Source organism: Cynocephalus volans, chromosome 5 (assembly GCF_027409185.1).
Source record: "Cynocephalus volans isolate mCynVol1 chromosome 5, mCynVol1.pri, whole genome shotgun sequence".
In the NCBI taxonomy this organism is placed as follows: Eukaryota; Metazoa; Chordata; class Mammalia; order Dermoptera; family Cynocephalidae; genus Cynocephalus; species Cynocephalus volans.
In genome coordinates, this window is record NC_084464.1 from 93,383,010 (window position 1) to 93,404,802 (window position 21,793).

Here is a 21,793-nt window from a genome sequence, read left to right on the forward strand (position 1 = left end):
CATCACAGTATCACACAGAATGTTTTTGCTGCCCTAAAAATCTTCTGCGCCCCACCTGTTCATCTTTCTCCCCCCCTCACTTCTCCCCTGAAACCCTGGCAAACAGTGTTTTTCCCCCCATTACCTCAAACGTTTGTCGTTTCTCTGTGTGAGGAACTTTCAGATTCCTCTCTTCTAGCTAATTGAAACTGTCCAATAAATTGTTGTTAATTGTGGTCACCCCACAGTGCTACAGAGCACTAGATCTTATTCCTGTTGTCTAGCCGCACTTTTGTGTCCGTTTACCACCCCTCACTCTCCCTGCACCCCTTCCAGCCTCTGGTAACAACCACCACAGTTGTTTTCTATGTCCATGTGCCCTATACCCCTTCCTCCTAGCACACAAAATTAGAATAATGATGTCTATAGTTTTTTCTTTTCCCAACTTTTTGTTCTGAAAATTGTCAAACATACAGAAAAGTTGAAAGAATAATGTAACGAGCGTTTGTATGCTCTCACCGAGATCCAACCAATTGTTAGCATGTTGCTACATTTGCTTTGTCTCTCTCCCATATTTTTTGCTCTTGTTGTTTGAGATTTACTTGCAGACTGTCCTGACAGAGCACCTCTAAATACATCAGAGTGTTTAGAACAAGGACTTTCTCCGTCATAATTACAATGCCATTATCACATCTGAGAAAATTAACAGTAATGGCATAATATCCAGTTCATATTCAGGTTTTCTCAGTTGTTGCAAAATGTTATTTGTTTTTGATCCCAGTCCAGGATCCAGCAGAGGTTCAATTTTGTGCATTTGACTGTTAGGTCTTTGTGATCTCTTTTAATCTAGAACAGTCCCTGACTCCTTTTTTCAGTTTTTCTTCCCCCCATGAGATTAACTTTTTGAAGCATCCAGGTCAGTTGTTTTATAGAGGATGTTCTTCATTCTGGATTTGTCTGGTAGTTTCTTCATGGTGTTATTTAACTTGTTCCTCTATCCCTGCATTTCTGTAAACTGACAGGTCTTGAACTATGTTTCTCAAAGTGTGGTTTCTGGACCAGCAGCCTCAGCATCACCTGGGGGCCTGAGGGGAGAAAAAAGCAAATTCTTTGCCCTCATTTCAGATCTACTGAATTGAATTGAACTATGAATGAACTGGGGGTGGGGTCCATCACCCTGTGTTTAACAACCCTGTGTTTCCAGGTGATGCTGGTGTGTGCTAAAGCTTGACAACCTCTGGTGCAGATATTTATGTAGGTTTAAGTTAAACATTTCTGACAAGAATACTTCATAGTTAGTGGTGTAAACTTCAAATTGCCTCACATCAGGAGCACATAATGTCAGCATGTCTCATTATTAATGACATTATGTTTGATCACTTGGCTAAGTGTTAATTGTCAAACATACCGAAAAGTACATACCATACTTCTCCATTATAAAGGCACATTTTCCCTTTGTAATTAATAAGAAATGTGTGATGGTGTTTTAGCCCTTTTTGTGTTGCTGTAACAGAAATACCTGAGACTGGGTAATTTATAAAGAGAAAAGGTTTATCTGGCTTACGATTCTGGGACAGCTGCATCTGGCATGGGCCTCAGACTGCTTCTACTCATGGCGGAAAGTGGCAGGCAGCCAGTGGGTACAAGCAGATCACATGGTGAGAGGAAGCAAGAGAGAGAGAGACAGATAGACAGAGAGGAGGTGCCAGGGTCCTATAAACAAGCTCTCATGGGAACTAATACAATGAGAACTCACTCATTAATCCCCCCTCCCCCAGGGAGAGCATTAGTCCATTCATGAAGGATCTGCCCCCATGATTCAACCAGTTTCCAACACTGCCACATTGGAGATCAAATTTCCACATGTGTTTTGGAGGAGATGACACATCCAAACTCCATCAGATGGATATAGGTTTTTAAATGAAAAAAAAAAAAAAAAAAAAACTTTATAAATAACATGTATTCATTGGAAAAAAATTCCACATTATAGAAATTTGTATCATAATGACGCTCCCCAGGATCCCTTCCATTTTCCGTAGATTTTTCTCTCCTGTGGATCATGACCCACATAATTATTGCTTTTAAGCAAAAATGGAACCATGCTGGGTTTGTTTTCTGTTTTGTTTTGTTTTTTGGCAGCTTGCTTTTTCATATAGTAATATGTCTTAGACATGCAGAGTTACAGTATGCTTTTTAATGGCAGTGTACTATTCCTATGTATGAAGGAAAGGTACTTTGCTTCTGCTTTTTTCACTTAATTTTACATCATGAGCATTTTCCCATGTCCTCGGCTTCATAATATTCCAGCATACTAATACAACATAATTTATTTAAGCATTCATTTTTGTTAGGCTTTTATAGTTGCCTATAGTTGATTACTGTTACAAATAATGCTATGAGGAACACTTATGTACATAAATTTTTGACTGTTTCTCAGATTATTTGCTCAGAATTAGGATAATTGGATCCAAAGATAATATCTTTAAGGCTCTTTATAAATATTGGCAAATCACTTAGAAGAAAGGCTGTACCAATTTATATCCCACCGACAGTATCTGAGTTTCTATCTCAACCCTTTGCTATTATTTAATATTATCACTTTTTAAAAGTTTTTGCCAAATTGATTAAGGACATTTACTAAAACAGTTTTATTTCTTTGTTCACTGTTGAACATTTTTAAGGTTTATTTGTTATTTGCATTTCACGGAAAGCCCATTAAAATAATATTTTCTTAGGGCCATAATATATTAGTTAATACTGTTTTGTGTATTAAAAACCCACTTCAGCTAGCCTAAGCCTAAAGAAGAACGTTATTAGATGAATGCTGGGATATCTCAAGGACTTCTCTTCAGTTCAAGGAAGGTGACAGATTAGGGTGTAGAATCTTAGCTCTGATTCCAAATGGCAGGGAAAGGACTCTGACGCAGTATATACTCATACTGAGTCAGGTGCTTATGCCTGAGCCAGTTAACCATGACCTGTGAACAAAGCAATGTATACACATGGCTGCTCTTGGTATAAATATCTGTAGAAAGAGGATAAGGAGATGGGGGAGTAAGTTCTAGAAAACAGGAGGAGAGCAGATCACAGACAAACATGAGGACTGAAAAGACAAAACAGAAGGTGCTCAACACATGTCCAGAACTGATGTTTTTTTTTTTTAGTTTTTGCACATTTGAGTGTGGAATACCATGTATGCCCCCGACAGGACACGAGCTCACCAGTGAGCCCTCACAGGCTGGCTTTCACTTATAACATTTCTTTCTTTCTTTGGACTTTGTCAAAGCAGTGAATGTTTGGCTCTGCTAGGTATTAAGGCCCTACAGGAAATGTCAAGATGGGGCCGAGCCCGTGGCGCACTCGGGAGAGTGCGGCGCTGGGAGCGCAGCGGCACCGCAGGTTCGGATCCTATATAGGACTGGATCCTATATAGGACTGGCCAGTGCGCTCACTGGCTGAGTACCGGTCACGAAAAAGACAAAAAAGAAAAGAAAAGAAAAGAAAATGTCAGGATGAATGGGGGCCCCAGAAGGGCATGAGATTAAAAGGTGATAACTGCTTATTCTCTGAAGCAGTCCTTTCACACCCTTTCTGCGCATGCTCCAACTACTTCCAGTGACGCACCAAACATTTGCTCACTGGAAAAGCTGGATAAAAGCCCCAGATATTCAGCTTGTTTCACTACCTCATTAGCAACTGCTAACATTTTTAAAAGTATGTGTGCATGGGGGCAGGGAATAGCTCCATACTTTCAGAAAGAGTTTTGCCTTACAGCAGTCTTGGAAATAATGTTCTAAGGGCTACAAAAATTCTCTTTTGCCTACAAGGTCTGCATGTTCCTCAAGTTGTATATTTAATGCATATCCACAGTCTCTTAAACCCCTTAGGACTTTAACAAATGAGAATAAGAAACACTGGCCTCACAGAGACATGCTCAGGAATTCTGAAAAGTAGAGTTACATGGAAACTTAAGAGAATAGAATAGAATAGAATGAGGAGCTGCAGTTCTCCTCCTTGCTTTCTGGCCCCTGCTTGGCACCCCTGAGCCCCTCCTCAGGAGTTGAGAGCCCAGGCCCATCATTCCAGTCAGGTATTGTCTGTTCCACTTGAATCTTAGATGCGCGTTCTGGATAAGCTGATGGCAGAGAGACTCTCCGCAGAGAGGACAGAATGCCTGCACCGCCTGCAGCAGCACGCAGACACGGAGAAGCACGAGGGAGAGAAACGACAGGTGAAAACCAGCCTGGTGGTCCTTAACTGATGATTTACCACACATGTCCGCTGAGTTAAAAGAGTCAGACCTGTCATTGAAAACTCAGAGGCTGAGGCTCCCTAAAAGTGTGTGCATTACACAGCATATCATTTTTCTAACCCCCAAATGAAGTTAATACAAAAGAACCTATAGTTCACTTTATGAATATGTTGCCAATAGGTGGAGAATGAACATGCTGGGGAAGATGTCATCTGTATCCTCAATCAACCCTGTGTAGTGTGCATTTCTTGGGCCATTCCACTTTGTTGACATGGTTCCTTCCTTCAGGGAGTTTACTGTCTACCCAGGACAGTAGACATGGAACGAGTACTTGTGAGCATGAGAGTGCTCATGCTCTTAAGCAGCCAGAAATGCTTGGTTTGGAAGATTTAGGTGGCTTTGGGTGTTTAAGGCGACTTCAAGTCACTAAATGAAGATTACAGATATCCCTCAGCCTGGGTGCCTGGTGTGGCCTATGGAAGGATGGGTAATATCCACAACTTTTGGGTTTGTCAAGATGATATCCTCAACTATCGTAATTGAAAAGTCCATTCTTAGTGCTTTAATTCATGAACCGTGTATCAAATTCGCCTGATTCTTTTGGGTACTAATTTGTAGGGGTTTTTTTAGATGTCCTTGGTGGATGAATTAAAAACCTGGTGCATGTTAAAGATTCAGAATCTGGAGCTGAAGCTTTCAGGAGATTCTAGGGCCTCCAGAGCTAAATCCACACCATCTACTTGCGAGTCTTCTACAGGTAACCCACATGCAGAGAGAGCCCTTCTGTGCAAAGGTAATGCAACCCCCCAGATCTTGTTCTCTCCTGCATCTGAAGGCAGTCCATGATAGAACTGTGGAAAACACTGGATTGTAGAGTAAGCTCTGTAGGGGCAAGGACCATGTTTTCCTCACAGCTGTATACTCAGTTCCTATTCAATAATAAGGCACTGTTATTTATTTAAGTGCTCAAACATATTTGAATGAAGGATTAAAAGAATTATTGATTAGTGATAACAGTACTTCAGGTACAATGTTGATAGGGTCCGAGTGGACCCCAAAGATGAGGGCCAATGAATGACTATCTGTTTCCTCAGCAGGGCTGTCTCCTTGCCCTTTGTGCCTCTTTCCCCTTTCTTCTTCCTGATGGCCTTTTACCTTTGTCTAACTATGCAAATCCTCATTAAACAGCAGTTCAGGTATTGAACTTGCCCCAGGTGCTACATAAGAGATGCTTCAAGCAAAGCATCTTTACATTAGCCACAGTGATTACAATCGATGATAATTTTGAGGACATTCAGAGCCTTGGTAATTAGGTCTCAATGAGAGACTTTGATATGTCAAGTGTTTTGTTTCCATATGCCATTTCTGGAACTGTGGTTTTATCTTCTTTTACCAACATTGGGAAACATACTGGGCAAATTTTTTAGATATGGAGCTTGTCATGGAGCTCTGGGTATGGAGAATAGGACCACCTTTACAAATTGGAGCTTGGATCAAGGAACTAGTACACTGGGATTATGATGTGGGAAGGGCCCAAAATTAGAGAATGGGGGTATTCACTCTCATAGATAAATGCCCAATTCTGTCTTGAGACGCCTGGTGAGCTCTGTCATCCTCAGGCATCAGGAAATGAGACCCAAAGCCTTCTAGGGCAGGTTGAGACAGGCTAAAGGAATGGCTAGCAACGTTTTTGGCTTTGATGCCACCAGTGTGGCTAACACAGAATCCACGAAAGCTCTAAGGAGCCAAAATGATAAACAGGGGAGATGAAGTAGAAGGGAAAGATAGAAAGGTGAGAAGAACCACAGAGAGGTTGCATGTGGTGGGTGGTGACTGAGAAGCCTGGGGTTTACAGGATTCGCACGACTCACAAATGCCGACCCACACCCACACAACAGTGTGGATTTGCTCTGACATTTGTTTTCCTTCTGAAACCAGGTGTGGATCAATCAGTGGTGACTGCAGGTCCAGTGGCAGCTTCTGACAGTTCCCCTCAGGTGGTTAGGCCCAAGGAAAAGGCCCAAAACTCTACAGCTACTCACAGACTGCAGCAGGAGCTGTCTTCCTCCGACTGTACAGGCTCCCAACTGAGGAATGTCAAGGTCCAGACAGCTTTGCTACCTTTGAATGAGGCATCCAAATGCGATCAGCAGGCTGGGCCCTGCGTCAACAGAGGCACCCAAACCAAGAAGTCTGGGAAAAGTGGGCAGACAAAGCATCGAGCCCAGCAACCAGCCCCCAGCAACACCTGTGGGCAGCCGCCACCAGCAGCAGGCAGTGAGCAGACTGCCCCTCACGCTCGAGACACCTCCAAAGCTCTGGAGCTTACCCAGTATTTTTTTGAGGCTGTGTCTACCCAGATGGAAAAGTGGTATGAAAGGAAGATTGAAGAAGCACGAAGTCAAGCCAGTCAGAAAGCCCAGCAAGACAAGGCTACACTGAAGGAACACATTAAAAGTTTAGAAGAAGAACTCGCTAAACTAAGGACCAAGGTGCAGAAGGAAAATTAGCACCTGAAAAGTGGAACAAGAAACGATTCTTGAGGATTTCTGGTTTTAGAACTGTAGAATAGCTATGCCCAAGGAGTCAATTATTGTGTACATATAGCAAACTTGTCTTTAAAAAAAAAAAATCACTAATTTCTAAAATGTGCCAGATACATGCTTCCTATATCCTGAAATGACGAAGACTTCCACAATTAAACTGAAACCAGAGGAAGCTTGATAAGTTTCAGGTTTCATTATAAACTCTAAATCTCAGGCCAGGTTCATCTGAAGTTCAAAAGCTCAGATTAAGCAAGCCACGCTAAAAAACTGAATGATGTGTAAACCTAAACCCTAAAATTCAGGATGTATGAAATAATGTAAGTCAAAAGAAAGAAAAAAATTAATCCCTTGTGAACTCAAGTAGTCATTCATACAAATTTGAACACACCTGCTGTGCCTCGACAAGAGTGTCTTTCTATAAGAGAGCTATAACTCTGAGACAAGCTAAACTCTCAAATTCATAATTTTCAGAATGTTGACATTTTAACCTGGTAAAAATTTATGAAACAGATTTTTTTAAAAACTCCTGGAAACATGAATTATCAAACAGATTTTAAGGAGAAAAGAAATTTTCATGATGTCACAAGATCCACTATATCTTAAAATTTTTTTTGAAAAGTCAGAGTTTAGGCTGGCTGGTTTGCTGAGTTGGTTAGAGTGCAGTCTTGTAACACCAAGGTCATGGGTTCAGATCCCCATACCACCAGCCGCCAAAAAAAAAAGTTTATGCAAGTAATGAGTAGTTGGCTAACAGTCCTAGAAGTGTTTGTTCATGAGCTCAGCCAAATACATAAATAAATAAATAGCTCAGATGAGAAACATTCAAATCATGAGATCATGGTTTCTATATTTTTCAGCCAAAAAATCATTGATTAGTCATAGTGGTTTTAAAGCAGAGTAGCAGAAAAACATTCACAAAACAATTACCTGAAACTAATCTTTTTTTTTTTTGGCAGCTAGCCAGCATAGGGATCCGAACCCTTGACCTTGGTATTATAACACCACGCTGTAACCAACTGACGTAACCAGCCAGCCCAACCTGAAACTTCTACAAACTATTCCTAATCAAACCCGATTAACTTAGAGTATACCTTTCTGAATATGACATTATTGATTTACATTTTATAAAGAAATAAGGCTGTTTCTTGAAAATATTTTGAGTTCTGTCATTGAAAAACCTCAAAAGCTTTCCACTGCTTTGCATTGACTATGTCAAGGTAAATAATTCAGTAATTCAATTTAGACCACACTGTTCCCAGCTTCATGAGCCCTGAAGACTTTTACTTTGCTCCATAATAAAATATAAACACAGAAACAAAGTTGTAAAAGTAGTCTGAGTATGTTGAAAGTTTCAATTTAATTATCTTCTAAGCTTTTTATTCCTTGGAATGTGGGATTATATTCATCTCAAAATTCCATGTATGCATAGAAACTTCAATTCTATTTCTATAAACACAGTAATAATTGGCCATAACTGTGAATAAAATGCTGCTCGTTGAGCCAAAGAGAAAGTAATAACTTCTTGACAGAGGAACACCAAGAAAAACAAAGTATACTTTTAGTCCCTTTGTTAAGCCCAGTTTTGGGCTTTTTTTACAGTGACAATCCATGGATACAGACAGAAAAAGTAATTCAGATGTAACTGATACATAACTTGAATATGAATGAGTATGACATTATCTCAAGTTGATTTTCATGTATTTATGAGCCTGTCTTGTTCCTCAACTACTATGTAGGTAGATAGTCTTGTCCCCAGGGATTCTTGTTGGATTGCTAATAATTTAAGGCACTTTCCTCTTTTCAGTTCCCTATTTGTTCCTAATGCAGAATCAGAGTTATAGAGGTAGATGGTATCTTTTTAAAACCTACTCCCAACAGGATATCACTAAACTTTTTAGAATTATTCCTCAGTATGTATCAATTTATTGAGAACTGCCTAATACTAAAAATGAAATCCTGAGTTCAGTAGGTTGTGTTCCAAGCAGGAGTTATGTTTATGTATCAAAATATCTCCTATTACCTCAAGGTATCCTTGTCAAGAAATGCTGAAACAATTAAATTTTAATGTAACTATCAAGTCTAGACCGTAGAGTGCTTTGTGGGAGTATTTTGATTACCTCCTACCCATCAGAAGCAGGCAGCTTATTATTGTGAACTAGATAATTTTGTCAAAGGGCACAGTTAGGGGAGAGACTAGGGAGGAAAGACAAAGGTCAAATAGACCTCTGTGGTCTATTTAGTGGTCTACATGGATCTTGCCTCTTGGTAGTCTGTTACAGAAGAGAAAACCAATGGAAGCAAAAAAAAGAGGGTTGGTAAGTCTCCTAACAGAGAGATGGCAACATCTCAATTAAAACCAATGCAATAGCTTTTTATTTTCAAAAACTGTGTTTGATCTGTTTTTGTACCTTGGCATCGGCAAAAACTTTACAAGTCCAGTGTGTATTTTTCCTTATTTTTCTTTTTTAGCTATCTGCTAAAATGAGTAAATGCCACAACTGTACTTTTCCAAAGAAACTGAACTGCTAACAATTTATAGCCTGTCATGTAGGTCATATTTCAAATTGAGGCTGAAACTTTTAATAGCTATGGAAAAAAATGATGTAAAACACAGAAAAGTTGTACGTTATTGCAGGTTTTTTTTAATTGTTAGTGCATTACTGCGTTGAGTACACTAAATATCTGTGAGAGACTGAATATATTAGTTCTAATTTTACTTTTGACTTTGGGAGCCCAAAATAAAGGAAGCGTTTTCATGTTTCTACCTTTTTTGAGTCAAATGTTGATATACTTGAGAGGTAGGTTATTTGCCTTCTATTTAATATTTTTATCACCTTAAATTCATGTATTTTCCAAGCATAAACATTGTTCTTAATGCTATGGATCTTAAATTCCTTACTAAAAATATGAAAATGTGGATACCTCATTTAGCCTATCGTATTTTCATTTGTTGTGGATAACCAAATTTTATGGTTCCTGAAAGAGTACCTTCACCCAGCCATACTTTACCTTGTGTTTATAAAAGTGTTATTTAGAGTAAATACAGCTACTTCAAAGTCAAGATCAGGTGCACCACATCAAAAACAAAACTGCTGTAATGTGGCAAGATTTCTCAGTGCAACTTAAACAAATGATTAAACTGGTGACCATTCGGAAAATACTGGACAAAGGGGAAGGACAGAACAGTATGTAATAGTTAACATGCAAGCCAAGGTAACATGTTTTTTGACTAATAAATTGTTCCTAAAAATTAAATGTTTCTTCTTAAGTGTGAATTATAAAAGCCAATCAAATAAGACAACATAAAAAATATCTAAGGGGAAATACTCTTTCCCTTTAATGTTAAATCAAATAAATGTGAAGATATTAACTTAAATTCATGAGACACAAAAGCAAGCCAGTAGAGCACTATTTTTATACAAATAAGTGAGTAAAAAATGGTTTACAGAAATAGCAAATTTAATTTTATCCTACTATAATTTCTTAAATGCCTGACTCAAGCAAGGAGTTGCCTGTGGTGATTTCGAGTTTTGCAGAGTAACAATTTGCTTTTGATCCTCTTTGGGCCTTATTCTACATAATTCCAATTATTTTCAGGGTTGATGTGGGCTGTTTCCCTTTATTTTTACTAGCATTTTCCGGACATTCTATAACAGGACAGAGATAGTTTATGTAACATGGTCTGTGTCTCTCATAAGAATGTCTGCTGATAGGACTGCAATAATACAAGTAGCAGGGAATATGTTCTGCTTTCTTCAATTATTAGAAAGTCATCTGCCTCTCTGCAGGCACATCCAGAGCAATGCTTGTACCATGAATTTAAAACTTCCATCCCGATGGCACATTTTAAGAGGAGAATGACATAGGGGTATATATATGTGTCTATGTGTGTGTATATATATATATGTTATATATTAAATAGCCTTAGCTACTTCTCTTATGCTACAAAGCTCTTGTACTTAAAAAACTTTAATATAAAAGGATTTATTATAATTCAAATAGGAGTGTAATTTACAGGGAACACCCAGAAAGGTAAATTGTTGTCTAATCTAGAATACTGATAAAGATCACTTCATGATGAATAAAATGTTTCACCAGCAGTTCTATTCTGGCCAACATCTTAATGACTGTGGTTCCATACCTGAGAAGAAATCGCTACAGAAATCTCAGGCTAAACAACAAGGGTTGGCCTATAATTCAGAGGGGATAATCAAAGCATGTAAGTGAACAAATGAAACTCTTCTTTCGAGATGAAAGTATAAGCAGTAATCTTAGCCTCTCGAAGATAAGAATTCAATTTTCAGTGTTTTACCTGCTTAAAAAAACAAAATCAAAAGAAATACCAACTTAGTTTTTCTTGGAGTATGTGATATTTGCATCTTGCAAATTCAAACCACAAATGCAGTTTAAAACTCTTCCATGTACACCATTGTTAGGAAGATCATTACCCAAATCACCAACTTCTACACCTCATAAATGATTTTTTTTACAGATTTTAGATTCACTAGAGATAGCCTATATTTGTGTATGTCAAACATGCCACACAAAGAAACTTCCAAAGTATTTTTTTTTAGAAACTGTGCACAAATGCTTCCCCAGTTTGTCAGATCATCTTCTTGCATGGGTTGGCTAATGTAAATCTATATAACAACCTGAAAGTAGGCTCATGCAAGCATTTTGAATTAGATTACCCCTGCGGAAGAGTATTCAGAGTTACTTCATCTTATGGGTTCTAAGGCTATGGAGGTGGGGTGGACCCTGGCAATCCAGGTCATCAACATATGCCGCCACCAGTTTATATGCCTGTCTTCTAATACAGTCCAGTACTAGATACCGTTTTTCATACTGCAAAATTTTGTCTACATCTTTAAGTTGCTGGTCAGCTTTTTGGATTAGCTTCCTAGCTCTGTTGTTGATGAACAGAGGACTTCAGTCTGCAGAACTGCCAGTCCCAGCACCTTCCACAAGCTTTCACTTTCACATCTTTCACTAAATTAATTGTATGTTAGAAAGCTGATCTCTTTCAAAAGTGTCCTGAAGTTAACTTTGGTTGTGATGTATTTGTCTCTGATGGATTCTTCAAATTCTCTTTGTCCTGTCACTGAAGGAGAACCTAATGCACCAAGGATCTCCCTTAATGATTTTTTTACTTTTTTCCATCTGGATGTTAAGACAATCACAGAAGTTTCATTCAGAATTTGCCTAAAGTCTTCTCCTTTTTGGTAAGTGCTTCGATGTTCTTAAGCTTCTGTTTCTCTTTTCTTTCCAACAAAGGTCCAGATTCCCAATGATGATCTTTTTGGAGAGTCCTCTTTTAAACCATGACACACCTGAAAAACACACCTCTACAACCCTGAGGGGTAATGAAAAAGGACTTTTCAAGAAAGTTCCAGGGTATCTCCTGGGGTCAGTATACCTCCAGTCCTACATCTCATACTGTTTTTTTAAACAGTTTAATTGAGATACAATTCACATACCATACACTTAAAATGTATGAGGGTACTTCAAAATGTTCATGGAAAGATTTGTATTATCTTTTAACTCTATTTTTCCATCAACTTTTTAAAGTACCCTCATATAATTCAATAGATTTGAATAGATTCATAGAGATGTGCAACAAATAACACAATCTCACTTTAGGATATTTTCATTACCCTGAAAAGATATGCCATCTCCATTAGTAGTTACTCTCCATTCCACCCAAAGCCCTAGGCAACTACTAACTACTATATTCTGGATATTTCATATAAATTGAATCATACAATATGTGATTTGTGACTGGCTTCTTTCGCTTAACAATGTGTTCAAGGTTTATCCATAAGTAGCATGTATCAGTCCTTCATTTTTATTGCCAAATAATATTTTATTGTATAAATATGCCATATTTTATTTATCCATTTATCAGCTGATAGGCATCTGTATTGTTTCCGCTTTTTGGCTGTTATACACACAATACTGCTATGAACATTTATCTACAAGTTTTTTATAGACTGCTATGAACATTTAATACTGCAATGAACATTTACGTACAAGTTTTTTATAGAAATGTTTTCATTTCTCTTGGTTATAGACCTAGGAGTAGAATTGCTAAACCATATGGTAACTCTTTGTTTAACCTTTTGAGGAACTGCTTATATGTTTTCCAAAGTAACTGCACCATTTTACATTCCCACCAGCTGTGTGAAGGTTCCAATTTCTCCACATCTTCACCAACATCTGTTGTTATTTCCCCTTTTAATTATAGTTGATGTGAAGTGATATCTCATTGTGGTTTTGATTTCCATTTCCCTGATGATTGTGTTAAGCATCTTCTCATGCGCTAACTGGCCATTTATTAGAGTGGTTTTTGCTTCTTACAAAAACTGTGATACATCCAAAAACATTTTCAAAACTCAGGGTATGTTTTCCAATGCTAAGGCAATTATCTTGATGTGCTTTTCTTTCCTCTCTCTGATATACCATGCTCCATCTTCTGATATTCTGCCCAAGTACTGTACATACAAATACTTCGACTAAACTCAACAAAACACATGGAGACTGAAAATCCTTCAGAACAATGCTCTAGTTAAGATTTTGCTAAAGCGAGTGTTTTTTCTAACTCCTTGAGCTGCATATTGCCTTGAGTAATCATCATCCTTATTGTATCCTGTAGAAGAAAGTGAAATCCGGTTACTGTTTTACCTGGTTAAACACAGTACAGCTCTACCATTTTATTTGTTAAAATCAAGAACGAGTATTGGAAATTGGAACTGTTGCATGTCAGGAAAGCCAAAAGCAGTTAACATTACAAGTAATGCTCAAGATGTATCATGTCAGTGACATGTATACGAGGGGTTTTCAAAAAGTTCGTGGAAAAGATTAGTATCATCTTTTAATTCTATTTTTCCATAAACTCTTTGAAGTACACTTGAATTCCAAGATGTCTATTACATTTTAAAAAAATCATCAATCAATACAAAAGAGTCCGAACCTTGTCCTCACCTAGATCTTGTTCTCACCTCTTCAGTGGCACTTTTGTTTCTTTTGAATTCTTCCCTTGCCCAGTCCTTCAGGTATCTGCGATCAGAATCATCTGGAACTTGCCGAATTGCTTGCAAAATCCTTCTATAGAGAAGGAGAACTTGTTGTCTTCTCATGAACTGTACAAGGGAGGAGAAATGATTACCACTGCACGATCGCCAGCCCAGGAAGCTCTACTTTAGCAAACCAAACTGTAACCAGATGACTTTTCTTGGTCCTCAACTTGAAAAGGGCAAAGAAAAAACTTTTTAAAAAAGAAAGCAGCAAAAAGTTCATTTGGGCTGTTTGTTTACGCCTTTGTCAAACCTAAGAACCCTAAGTCAGGAGCTGACTACTAGGTAGAAAAGGGGCGGCTAGTCTCCTAGAAGCTGTAATCACAATAACAGCACTTTTTCTAAGTGCAGTTATTGAATTCTCTTTATTATAGCTCAGTACAACAGACGGTGCAGTCTTTGCTGCGGCTGAGGCACCGGTGCTCGGAGAAACTCAAGAGCTCGGCGCGTCTGAAGCGCCGTTGCCAAGACAACGCAGCTGCCTGCGCCTCCCGCCGGCCCCCGCGGCGGGAAGCCCCGCCCCCGAGGCCTGAGGCCAATCACAGGGTGCGCGCCCAAGGTCAGGACCCCAGGGCCTGGCCTGGTCGCCCCGAGACCTACTCTGTAGGCAGGTGGGAGGGGGAGGGGGAGAATCGAGAAGCTCAGACCGTGGAAGGCTGCCCTAGAAGGCCGGAGAGAACCGAGGGCACCTGTTTTAGCGTTAGCGTCGCCGGGGGTAACCGGGAAGCAGCCATGTCCACCAGCCAGGAGTCCCGCTGGCACCTCAGCGCGCAGTAGCGGAAGTCGGGGCGCAGCCAGAGGCGGGGCGAGCTCGGTTTCCTGGGAGACGTCCTGCGCATCGTTACGCTGACTGACAGAGTCGGGCGGGACTGGGGCGGGTCTGGAAGGCAGGGGTTACGAGATACGTAGTTGTGGGCCAGGACTTTCCCTTTTCTTATCCTAAATTCTCGCATCCGTAGAACGGGATAACAGTGCGTCATAAGGTCGTTGGGATAATAAAGTGAGAATGGTAAGGCATTTAGCACAGTTCTTGGCATGGCAGGTGATGGAGAGTTCATAAAATGGAAGCTAAGGGTTTTTTCGGGGCGGGGGGAGAAGAATTATTTTGTTGTACTCTTTTCGAGGCTTTTAAAATTTGTAGAGTTGAAAATACTAAAATGTAAAACGTTACTTTTAAATTTGCGTCCTTTTTTTTCTCGTTTTCGTCCTGTTCTTTTTTGTCGCAAGCATTTTCCCGGAGTGGTGGTCTTCGTGATCGTCATTCGTAACGTCTTTAGGTGGCTGCCCCACTGCGGTTTTAAGCACCTTTCGTCACTGACTAACGAGGAACTGTACACGCCTATCCCTCGAGCTTTTATCTCCTCAGTTTTATCTTCCCCACAACACACACCACACGCCCTTAGGTTATATTACTAGAAATCGAGTTAGTGAATCTTTGCCCTATTACTTTTCTAAATAGTGTTGTACCTAATTAAAATACAACCAAAACCATTCAGTAACCCATTTACTGAGCGCTTGCTTGATTGCCTCACATGATGGGATTTTGGTGCTTACTCTTCCTAGGTGTGTTCTGGCTACCTAACTTCCAGCCTGCCTCCTCATCTGTAAGGTGAAGTGATAGCATCTACCTCAGAGTTGTATTATATGTATTGTGCTGAGAACAGGACCTGGTACATATAAGAACTCTAATCATTAATTTTTTTTTTTTTTTAAAGGTGACCGGTAAGGGGATCTTAACCCTTGACTTGGTGTTGTCAGCACCACGCTCTCCCAAGTGAGCCACGGGCCGGCCCATCATTAGTTCTTTTGAACTTTACCAGGCATTGTGAGTGATGCTAACCCCATGACAACATTGTCAATGATATATTTTTCAAACTTTGATTAGCAGTAACAATTTATTAATTTTTTTTTAAGTACTAGTGAAGTTAAATATCCCTTGCCACTTTCAGTTACACTGATTATGTGAACTATTCATGACTTGGTTCCATTTATGATTATCAGGACTTTTAACTTTATATAGGCTATTTGTTCTATTTAGTTTTTTGTTTTGGTCATTTGTACATTCAGAAGCTTTAAGTCTCTATAAAGTCATGTGTATTTTCTTTTTTTGTTACTTTTGAGGCTTTTCAGTGTCATCTCTCTCCCATTCAGAGCTTTGCAATTACTTTTTACTCTTTTAAGTTTAAAATATTTACTTCTTCATTTTGGTTTTATGGCATGATGTCGATCTATTTCTTTTTCCAGCCACTAAGCTATAATTTGAATGCCATTTATTAAATAATTTATTCCTTTTCCTGGGCTTTGCCTTTTCGTAGCGTATGATAAATTCTTTTAGAGTCTCAATAATCTGTTCAGGATTGCTTAGTCTTGGACTAATTATGTTTTTGATTTTTGTTTTATCAGCTGGCAGGACTGTAGTTTCCTTTAAGAATCTTCTATTAGTGTTTTATATGACCTTTAGAAATGTTTCATATAATTTCCCCTCCAAATGATCTTATGATCTTTATTGGAATTTAGAAAGCATTGAATCTATAATATGTGAGAACAGATATTTTTACGCTCACTCTTCTTCCCATCTAGAAACATTCACTCATGCTGGATATTGGTAAATACTGTCATGAGTCATGTTCCCTTTCCTCAAAGACTAATGCTTTGGGCAGGAAAACCTGTAAGTTCAATGTAGTACTAACAAAGGATGTCAAGATTCATACTGTGGGACTTCACCCTCCCTGGAGGGCTTATCTGACCTAGGTGTTTGTCAGAAAGGCAAAGTAGATCAGGGGATTCCAGACAACACAAGGAACACTGGCAGATTCCAGGAACTATGGTTTCTTGTGATTGGACCAGACAGTGGAGGGGACACTGGGAGAGAAGGTACAGGACAGTCAGGCAAAAGCCTCATAGGTCACACCATGAAGCTTGAATAGTACCCTCTTCACAACAGGGAGCTCTGAAGGGATGTTCAGCTGTAGAGATTTTTAGAAACATCTCCTTGGATGTTGGGAGTAGGATATAGTGAAGCAAGCAATGACAAGTGTTAGGTGGGATATCATTGAAGTAGAGTCTAGGCCAGACATTAAAAGAGCCCCAACTGCAGTGGAACAAGGAGAGTGAAGGAAATAGGATAGGATATATGTCCACAAGTTAGATCGGACACAATGATTAATGTGATTGGAGTTTTGGTTGGAGGTGGAGAGGGAAATAAGGTGATGTGTAGGTTGAACTCCAAGTTTGTAAACAGAGTGGCCATTTAAAGCCACTGGATGGGGAATGTTGGAGAAGGAACAGGTTTGGGATGGGGGAATTAGAACAGAGTGACATTTTGAACGTGATGCATTTGAAGAGTCTATCACCTAAGGCTCAGCAGACATCTGAATGTAATTGTGAATGCAAAAGAGTAACCTTGCTGGACTCCTGGATGGAGATTTTGTAGGCCTTTTGCTTAGATGATGGTTGAGGCCACAGAAGTGGTGAAACTGTCCAAAATGAGATGATTAAGAGAACAGGAAGAACGTTTGTGTTCTGCTGCCCATTCCTTAAATGTCAGAACTTACCTATTTGACTATGGGGGGGGGGGTTGAGGGGGTGTGGACACAAATGTTGGCAACCCAGATCCTCAATAACTTCCTCTAAGTGACCCAGGCATGTCATGCTGCTTATCCTGCATGAGGAACCTCTACCCCATCAGTTTCTAACAGGCTCCTGTGACACTGCTCACTTCCCATCACAGCACAAGTTGAAAATGGCACTCTTGGATACCTACTTACAGGAATTCCTACTGTCCCAGACCCCACAAGCTACCCCAGGGCCAAGGGAATCGCTCTGGACACATCAGTTAAGAAGTTCTGTCTTAGATAAGCCTAACAATTAAAGGTATATATAATAGACTGCATCACTGTAGTAATGCTGGGGTCTTTTCCAACCAGACCCAACCCTGCCTGGAAGATTAAACTTCCTGCCCCATAGAGGACTTTAACCAATGAAATGTGAGTGGAAGAGATCTGTCATTATGGAACAGAATCTTTACAAGCCATTGCGTGGTTACACCAACTCGCCTGTTTCCCTTTGCCACAAAGCCAGCATGTTGCAGCTCATCTACCGTGGACATTGACACAAGAAATAAAACTCTTACTGTGGCCAGCCATTGAAGTTGTGGGGTCATAATAAATTAGTGAGAGCTGACTGAGCTAGCAGATAAGATCATTCCCCAAGCACACCTTTTATAATCCTCTGTTGTATTCCATTAAGAATAGTCACAAATAGACTGGCCCGTTAGCTTAGTTGGATGGACTGTGGTGCTGTAACACCAAGGTCCAGGGTTTAGATCCCCAGACTGGCCAGCCACCCAAAAAAAAAAAAAAAAAAAAAAAAAGAATGGTCACAAGTTACATCAGTGGTGATATATGTGTTTTAATAGTTCTCAGAATATATGCTGCATAGCTTTTTAGAATAAAAAATAATGATGATATAACTTCAGGTACATGCTTTAGGACACTTGGTTAAACAAGAAGTAATCTGTGTCTTTGACCACCACCACAAAAGGGTGGCAATCTTCACAGTGTAACTTGAAAACAGAAATGGAGATAGATGATTACATCATGGCATGTTGCCTACAAAAGAACATTCTGACAGTCAGAACATTAAATAGAACACAGCACACAGTTTCAAGTATTCAAGCACTGCTTTCTGGCCAAGTAAAAACTGCGTAAAAGTCACTGATGTTTTTTGACTGGGGGGAAAAAAAGATGTAGCTGTTTAGCTGCTTACTTCTCCTGGATACATTTCTCTTCCAGGATGAGACTGGCTCAGTCCAGCTTGAAAGCAGTGTGAGGAATGATTCTTCCCCTTAACTAAGGAAAAAAATGAACTAAAGAAATAAATTACTACAACAACAGGGACTATGGCACTAAGAGAATGAAATAAACACAGGGAAAATCATCTTTCCATCATTGCATAGTCTCCCGAAGCAGCAAATGTGAAGGACACGGAAAAGCCACTTCATTTTCACACAGCCCAACAATCATTTTTGCTCATTACTTGGGCTCCCATAATGTCCAATTGCTTTATGAGGACATACACGCACAAGCTTCCTACCTTCCAAGAGAAGGTAATTTGCATAATGAGTATGAGGAGAAAATATATACTCAGACTCTCCAGAAAACACAGCTGTCTCAGCCTCTTGACAGCTTTAGGGCATACACCATGGGCTTAGCAAGGCAGGGCTTAGAGCAGGGTCCAAAGGGCAGCTCCCTTTAGTCCTTTATCTAAAGGACTGGCACAGTCTCATGATCCCGGCAGCATCTCAAGGCAGGTGTCCAGGGCCCCTGTGAGGGAACACAGGTGGCCAGGATCCTCTCAAGCCAGGCCTCCCAAGCCAGGGAGAATGGGTCACTCTCCCCAAGCTATGAGATGGGACACCTGCTGCTGCTGCTCCTTCATTGTCCCGGGTTTGTTGTAAGAACCTTAGCCCAGGCAAAGCAGGGAGCCTGATAGCTTTCTCTAAGCTCCAAGATCATGTTGTAAAATAAAAATAGACATTGCAGTAAAAATTTCTTTTAGGTGTTGGATGAATTTTTGTAAATCAGATCTAGGTAAAGAGAAAAAAATATATTTCAGAGCTGTGAGTTCAGAAACAGTTGTCTGAAGGGAGCGCCTGGGCAAGAATCGTGACATTCTGACCATGGTTTAAATAAAGTCTCACTTTAGACAGCACTTTCTGTTCTATGGATGGTCAGAAGCTGTCACCAACTCAAACCACTGCCGGAGGGCATCGCTGAGTGTCTCAGGAAGCGCATTCACATCTCTGAGAATGATATAGAACGGGAATGGGAACTCCTCCATGTAAGATCGGATTTCGGGCATCTCTCCAGGTCCTTTAAATATTGGTACTTTAATGTCCAAGATAGAATCCTGTCAACAAAAGACATTTTAAAAGAAAAAGAAAAAAGGAAAAATCAGTATCCTCAGCTAGCTCTTTTGCTAACAATTTTTAAGTCTCCTGTGTCTTATTCCTGCATATGAAACTATGCTTTTATTATTAACTAAAGGAATTTTCAGAACTCTTATTAAGAAGGAGACAGATCTCCTTCTGAGCTCCTCTTCCAGGAGAATGGACAGTGAAAGGGCGGAAAAGGGGTAGACAAGAAAGTCCACCTTCCCTACAGTAGTGTCTCCCACTCTGCTTGGAATCCAGCTCACATTCAATCTTCACCTTACTCACAAGGCCTTAGTATGACCTGCACAGAGAAAGCTTCCCCTGGAACAGAACTGCCCTGTGGGTATATTTCACTAAGCTGACTGATGCTTCCTTCTGTGAGGGCTGCTAAGCTACAAGTAAGTGTGGAAAGAGCTGGTCTCCATCACAAGGTGGCGAGGGACCATTATGAAGGCTGCAATACCTGCAGTGACTTTGTATGGAGGGAAATTAGGACCCACAGAGGATGGCCTCTGGAGTCTCTGAATCTTTGCTGTCCCACTCACTGTAAGGTTGGGACTAATAATCCCTACCTCTGGCTCATTACAAAGATTAACTGAGAAAACGCAAAGTGCCTGATAGAACAATGTGAACACCAGGAGTTCTCAGTATGATGGAGCAACCCAGGCCATATTTCAGGACAAGTAGAAGGGAATCTCCACTTTATCTCCAGAAAAGGTGGCTTTCAGTAGTCACTCACCCGTGAACTGGGATTGTCCAACACCACAAAAATGACAAAGATATTAGCATTCCGGGCAGCCTGAACTGCTGCCAGGACTCTTTCTTTGCCCTCAAGGAAAAGGCCTCGTCCATCAGAGACTACCAGGAGGAGTTGTGCGATTTCTGTAGAATATATGAGAGGAAGGAAGGGAATAAAATGAAAATTCATTTTTTTAACAACTCTAAACTACCTAAAGTGAGACAAATTAGTGTAGGCTTTCTCTATATTATTAAAACTTAAACAAATCTCTGAAACTGATCAATTCTGGGCACAAACAAAAGGGGCCTCTGACTATATTTATTAGGATGCCTGAATCACAGACAAAGTATAATAAGACATACGAAGCTTCTGTCAATATAGTAGAATTTCCCAATAGTGCTTCAGGGAATGTCAAATTTAGATCAACTTCAACCGCAGAGCAACCTACATGAGAATTAAAACACTTGTTTGTGGTTATAAACACAATAGTACTGAGTAGGCCATTAGAAGAAAGTATCCAAATCAGAAACCTGAAACTGTGTCTTCTAAATTTCAGTCATCATACACAAGTATATTGCCTTCACATTTTGTCAATTCCTTATGTGTAATTTCTGTATTTTTTTTTCTTGAAATGGATTCATTTATAAATAAAAATGTAAATAGAAAGAAACCATTAAACAGTGATTAAAATATTTTAAAATCTGTAGCTATGTTTCCAGCTAAGACTATAGTGCTTGAGGGCAGGCTGTCTTTCCCTATCCAAGAAAGTTTAGCAAGTATTGAGAGGTATGAATAACTTGCTTCAAACAGGAAGTTTCTCCATGATACATTCAGGACTGAGAGACTTTTGAAAAGGGCTAAATAAAGAACTATATGTTTCAAGCCCCAAAGCAATCATGGTTGGATTAGCTAGCTTTTGAATTTTCCTTCTCTGCTTTCCTCTGTTATTAAAATAGTTCAGAATAGTCTTTATATGTAATTCCACACGCCTTGCTCCTTTCTTTCAAATAAGTATGTACTAGTTAATTACAAACTGGTTCATTAGTGTCTAGTTCCCCCACTGATTATAAGCCTAAGAATAGGTTCAATGAAAATTTCTGAATATTCAATAAGAAATAAATGAGTAAAAGTTCTATCAATGCCTAATACTTCTCCATATTTATGTCTTTTCCTGTAGAATATACACTTTAAAAAATGGTGATGGGTACAGTGAAATGAAGAAGCAGCTTATGAACAGAGAACAGGAAAGCATTTTGTTAACAAAGAAGA

General features: G+C 39.6%; 3 protein-coding genes and 1 long non-coding RNA gene across 8 annotated transcripts in view; 2 read left to right on the forward strand and 2 right to left on the reverse strand.

The window, feature by feature from the left end:
• The window catches only part of ANKRD6 (ankyrin repeat domain 6), a 183,292-nt gene extending 173,302 nt beyond the window's left edge, over positions 1-9,990 (forward strand). For all 5 annotated transcript variants that reach the window (XM_063097427.1, XM_063097428.1, XM_063097426.1 and 2 more), the window contains 3 exons: positions 4,097-4,210; positions 4,862-4,988; positions 6,170-9,990. In XM_063097427.1, the coding sequence (XP_062953497.1) occupies positions 4,097-4,210; positions 4,862-4,988; positions 6,170-6,741 (813 nt within the window). In that variant the 3' untranslated portion in view covers positions 6,742-9,990. The remainder of the gene's footprint in view (positions 1-4,096; positions 4,211-4,861; positions 4,989-6,169) is intronic.
• A 173-nt stretch (positions 9,991-10,163) lies between these two features.
• On the reverse strand, positions 10,164-14,611 carry LYRM2 (LYR motif containing 2). Its single transcript, XM_063097229.1, has 3 exons — positions 14,540-14,611; positions 13,776-13,916; positions 10,164-13,423 (listed from the first exon to the last, which is right to left on the reverse strand). The coding sequence occupies exons 1-3, from the start codon at positions 14,582-14,584 to the stop codon at positions 13,343-13,345; spliced, it is 267 nt and encodes an 88-aa protein (XP_062953299.1). The 5' UTR covers positions 14,585-14,611; the 3' UTR covers positions 10,164-13,342.
• Positions 14,612-14,804: 193 nt separating this feature from the next.
• Positions 14,805-21,783, forward strand: LOC134377600 (uncharacterized). The gene is made up of 3 exons (XR_010023545.1): positions 14,805-14,859; positions 15,566-15,675; positions 21,702-21,783. It is a non-coding gene; the product is annotated as an uncharacterized LOC134377600 (long non-coding RNA).
• Positions 18,252-21,793, reverse strand: part of MDN1 (midasin AAA ATPase 1) — a 148,157-nt gene continuing 144,615 nt past the window's right edge. The window contains exons 101-102 of the mRNA XM_063096091.1: positions 20,525-20,667; positions 18,252-19,760 (exon numbers count right to left, since the gene is read on the reverse strand). Coding sequence (XP_062952161.1) covers positions 19,572-19,760; positions 20,525-20,667 — 332 coding nt within the window. The 3' untranslated portion in view covers positions 18,252-19,571. The remainder of the gene's footprint in view (positions 19,761-20,524; positions 20,668-21,793) is intronic.

Bases quoted from the DNA above. Each gene is read 5' to 3' on its own strand.
- LYRM2 (XM_063097229.1), bottom strand. From the start codon at position 14,584: ATGGCTGCTTCCCGGTTACCCCCGGCGACGCTAACGCTAAAACAG. The intron at 13,917-14,539 runs GTGCCCTCGGTT...TCCCTTGTACAG, and splicing joins CGACGCTAACGCTAAAACAG to TTCATGAGAAGACAACAAGT. The intron at 13,424-13,775 runs GTGAGAACAAGA...TTTCTTCTACAG, and splicing joins ACAAAAGTGCCACTGAAGAG to GATACAATAAGGATGATGAT.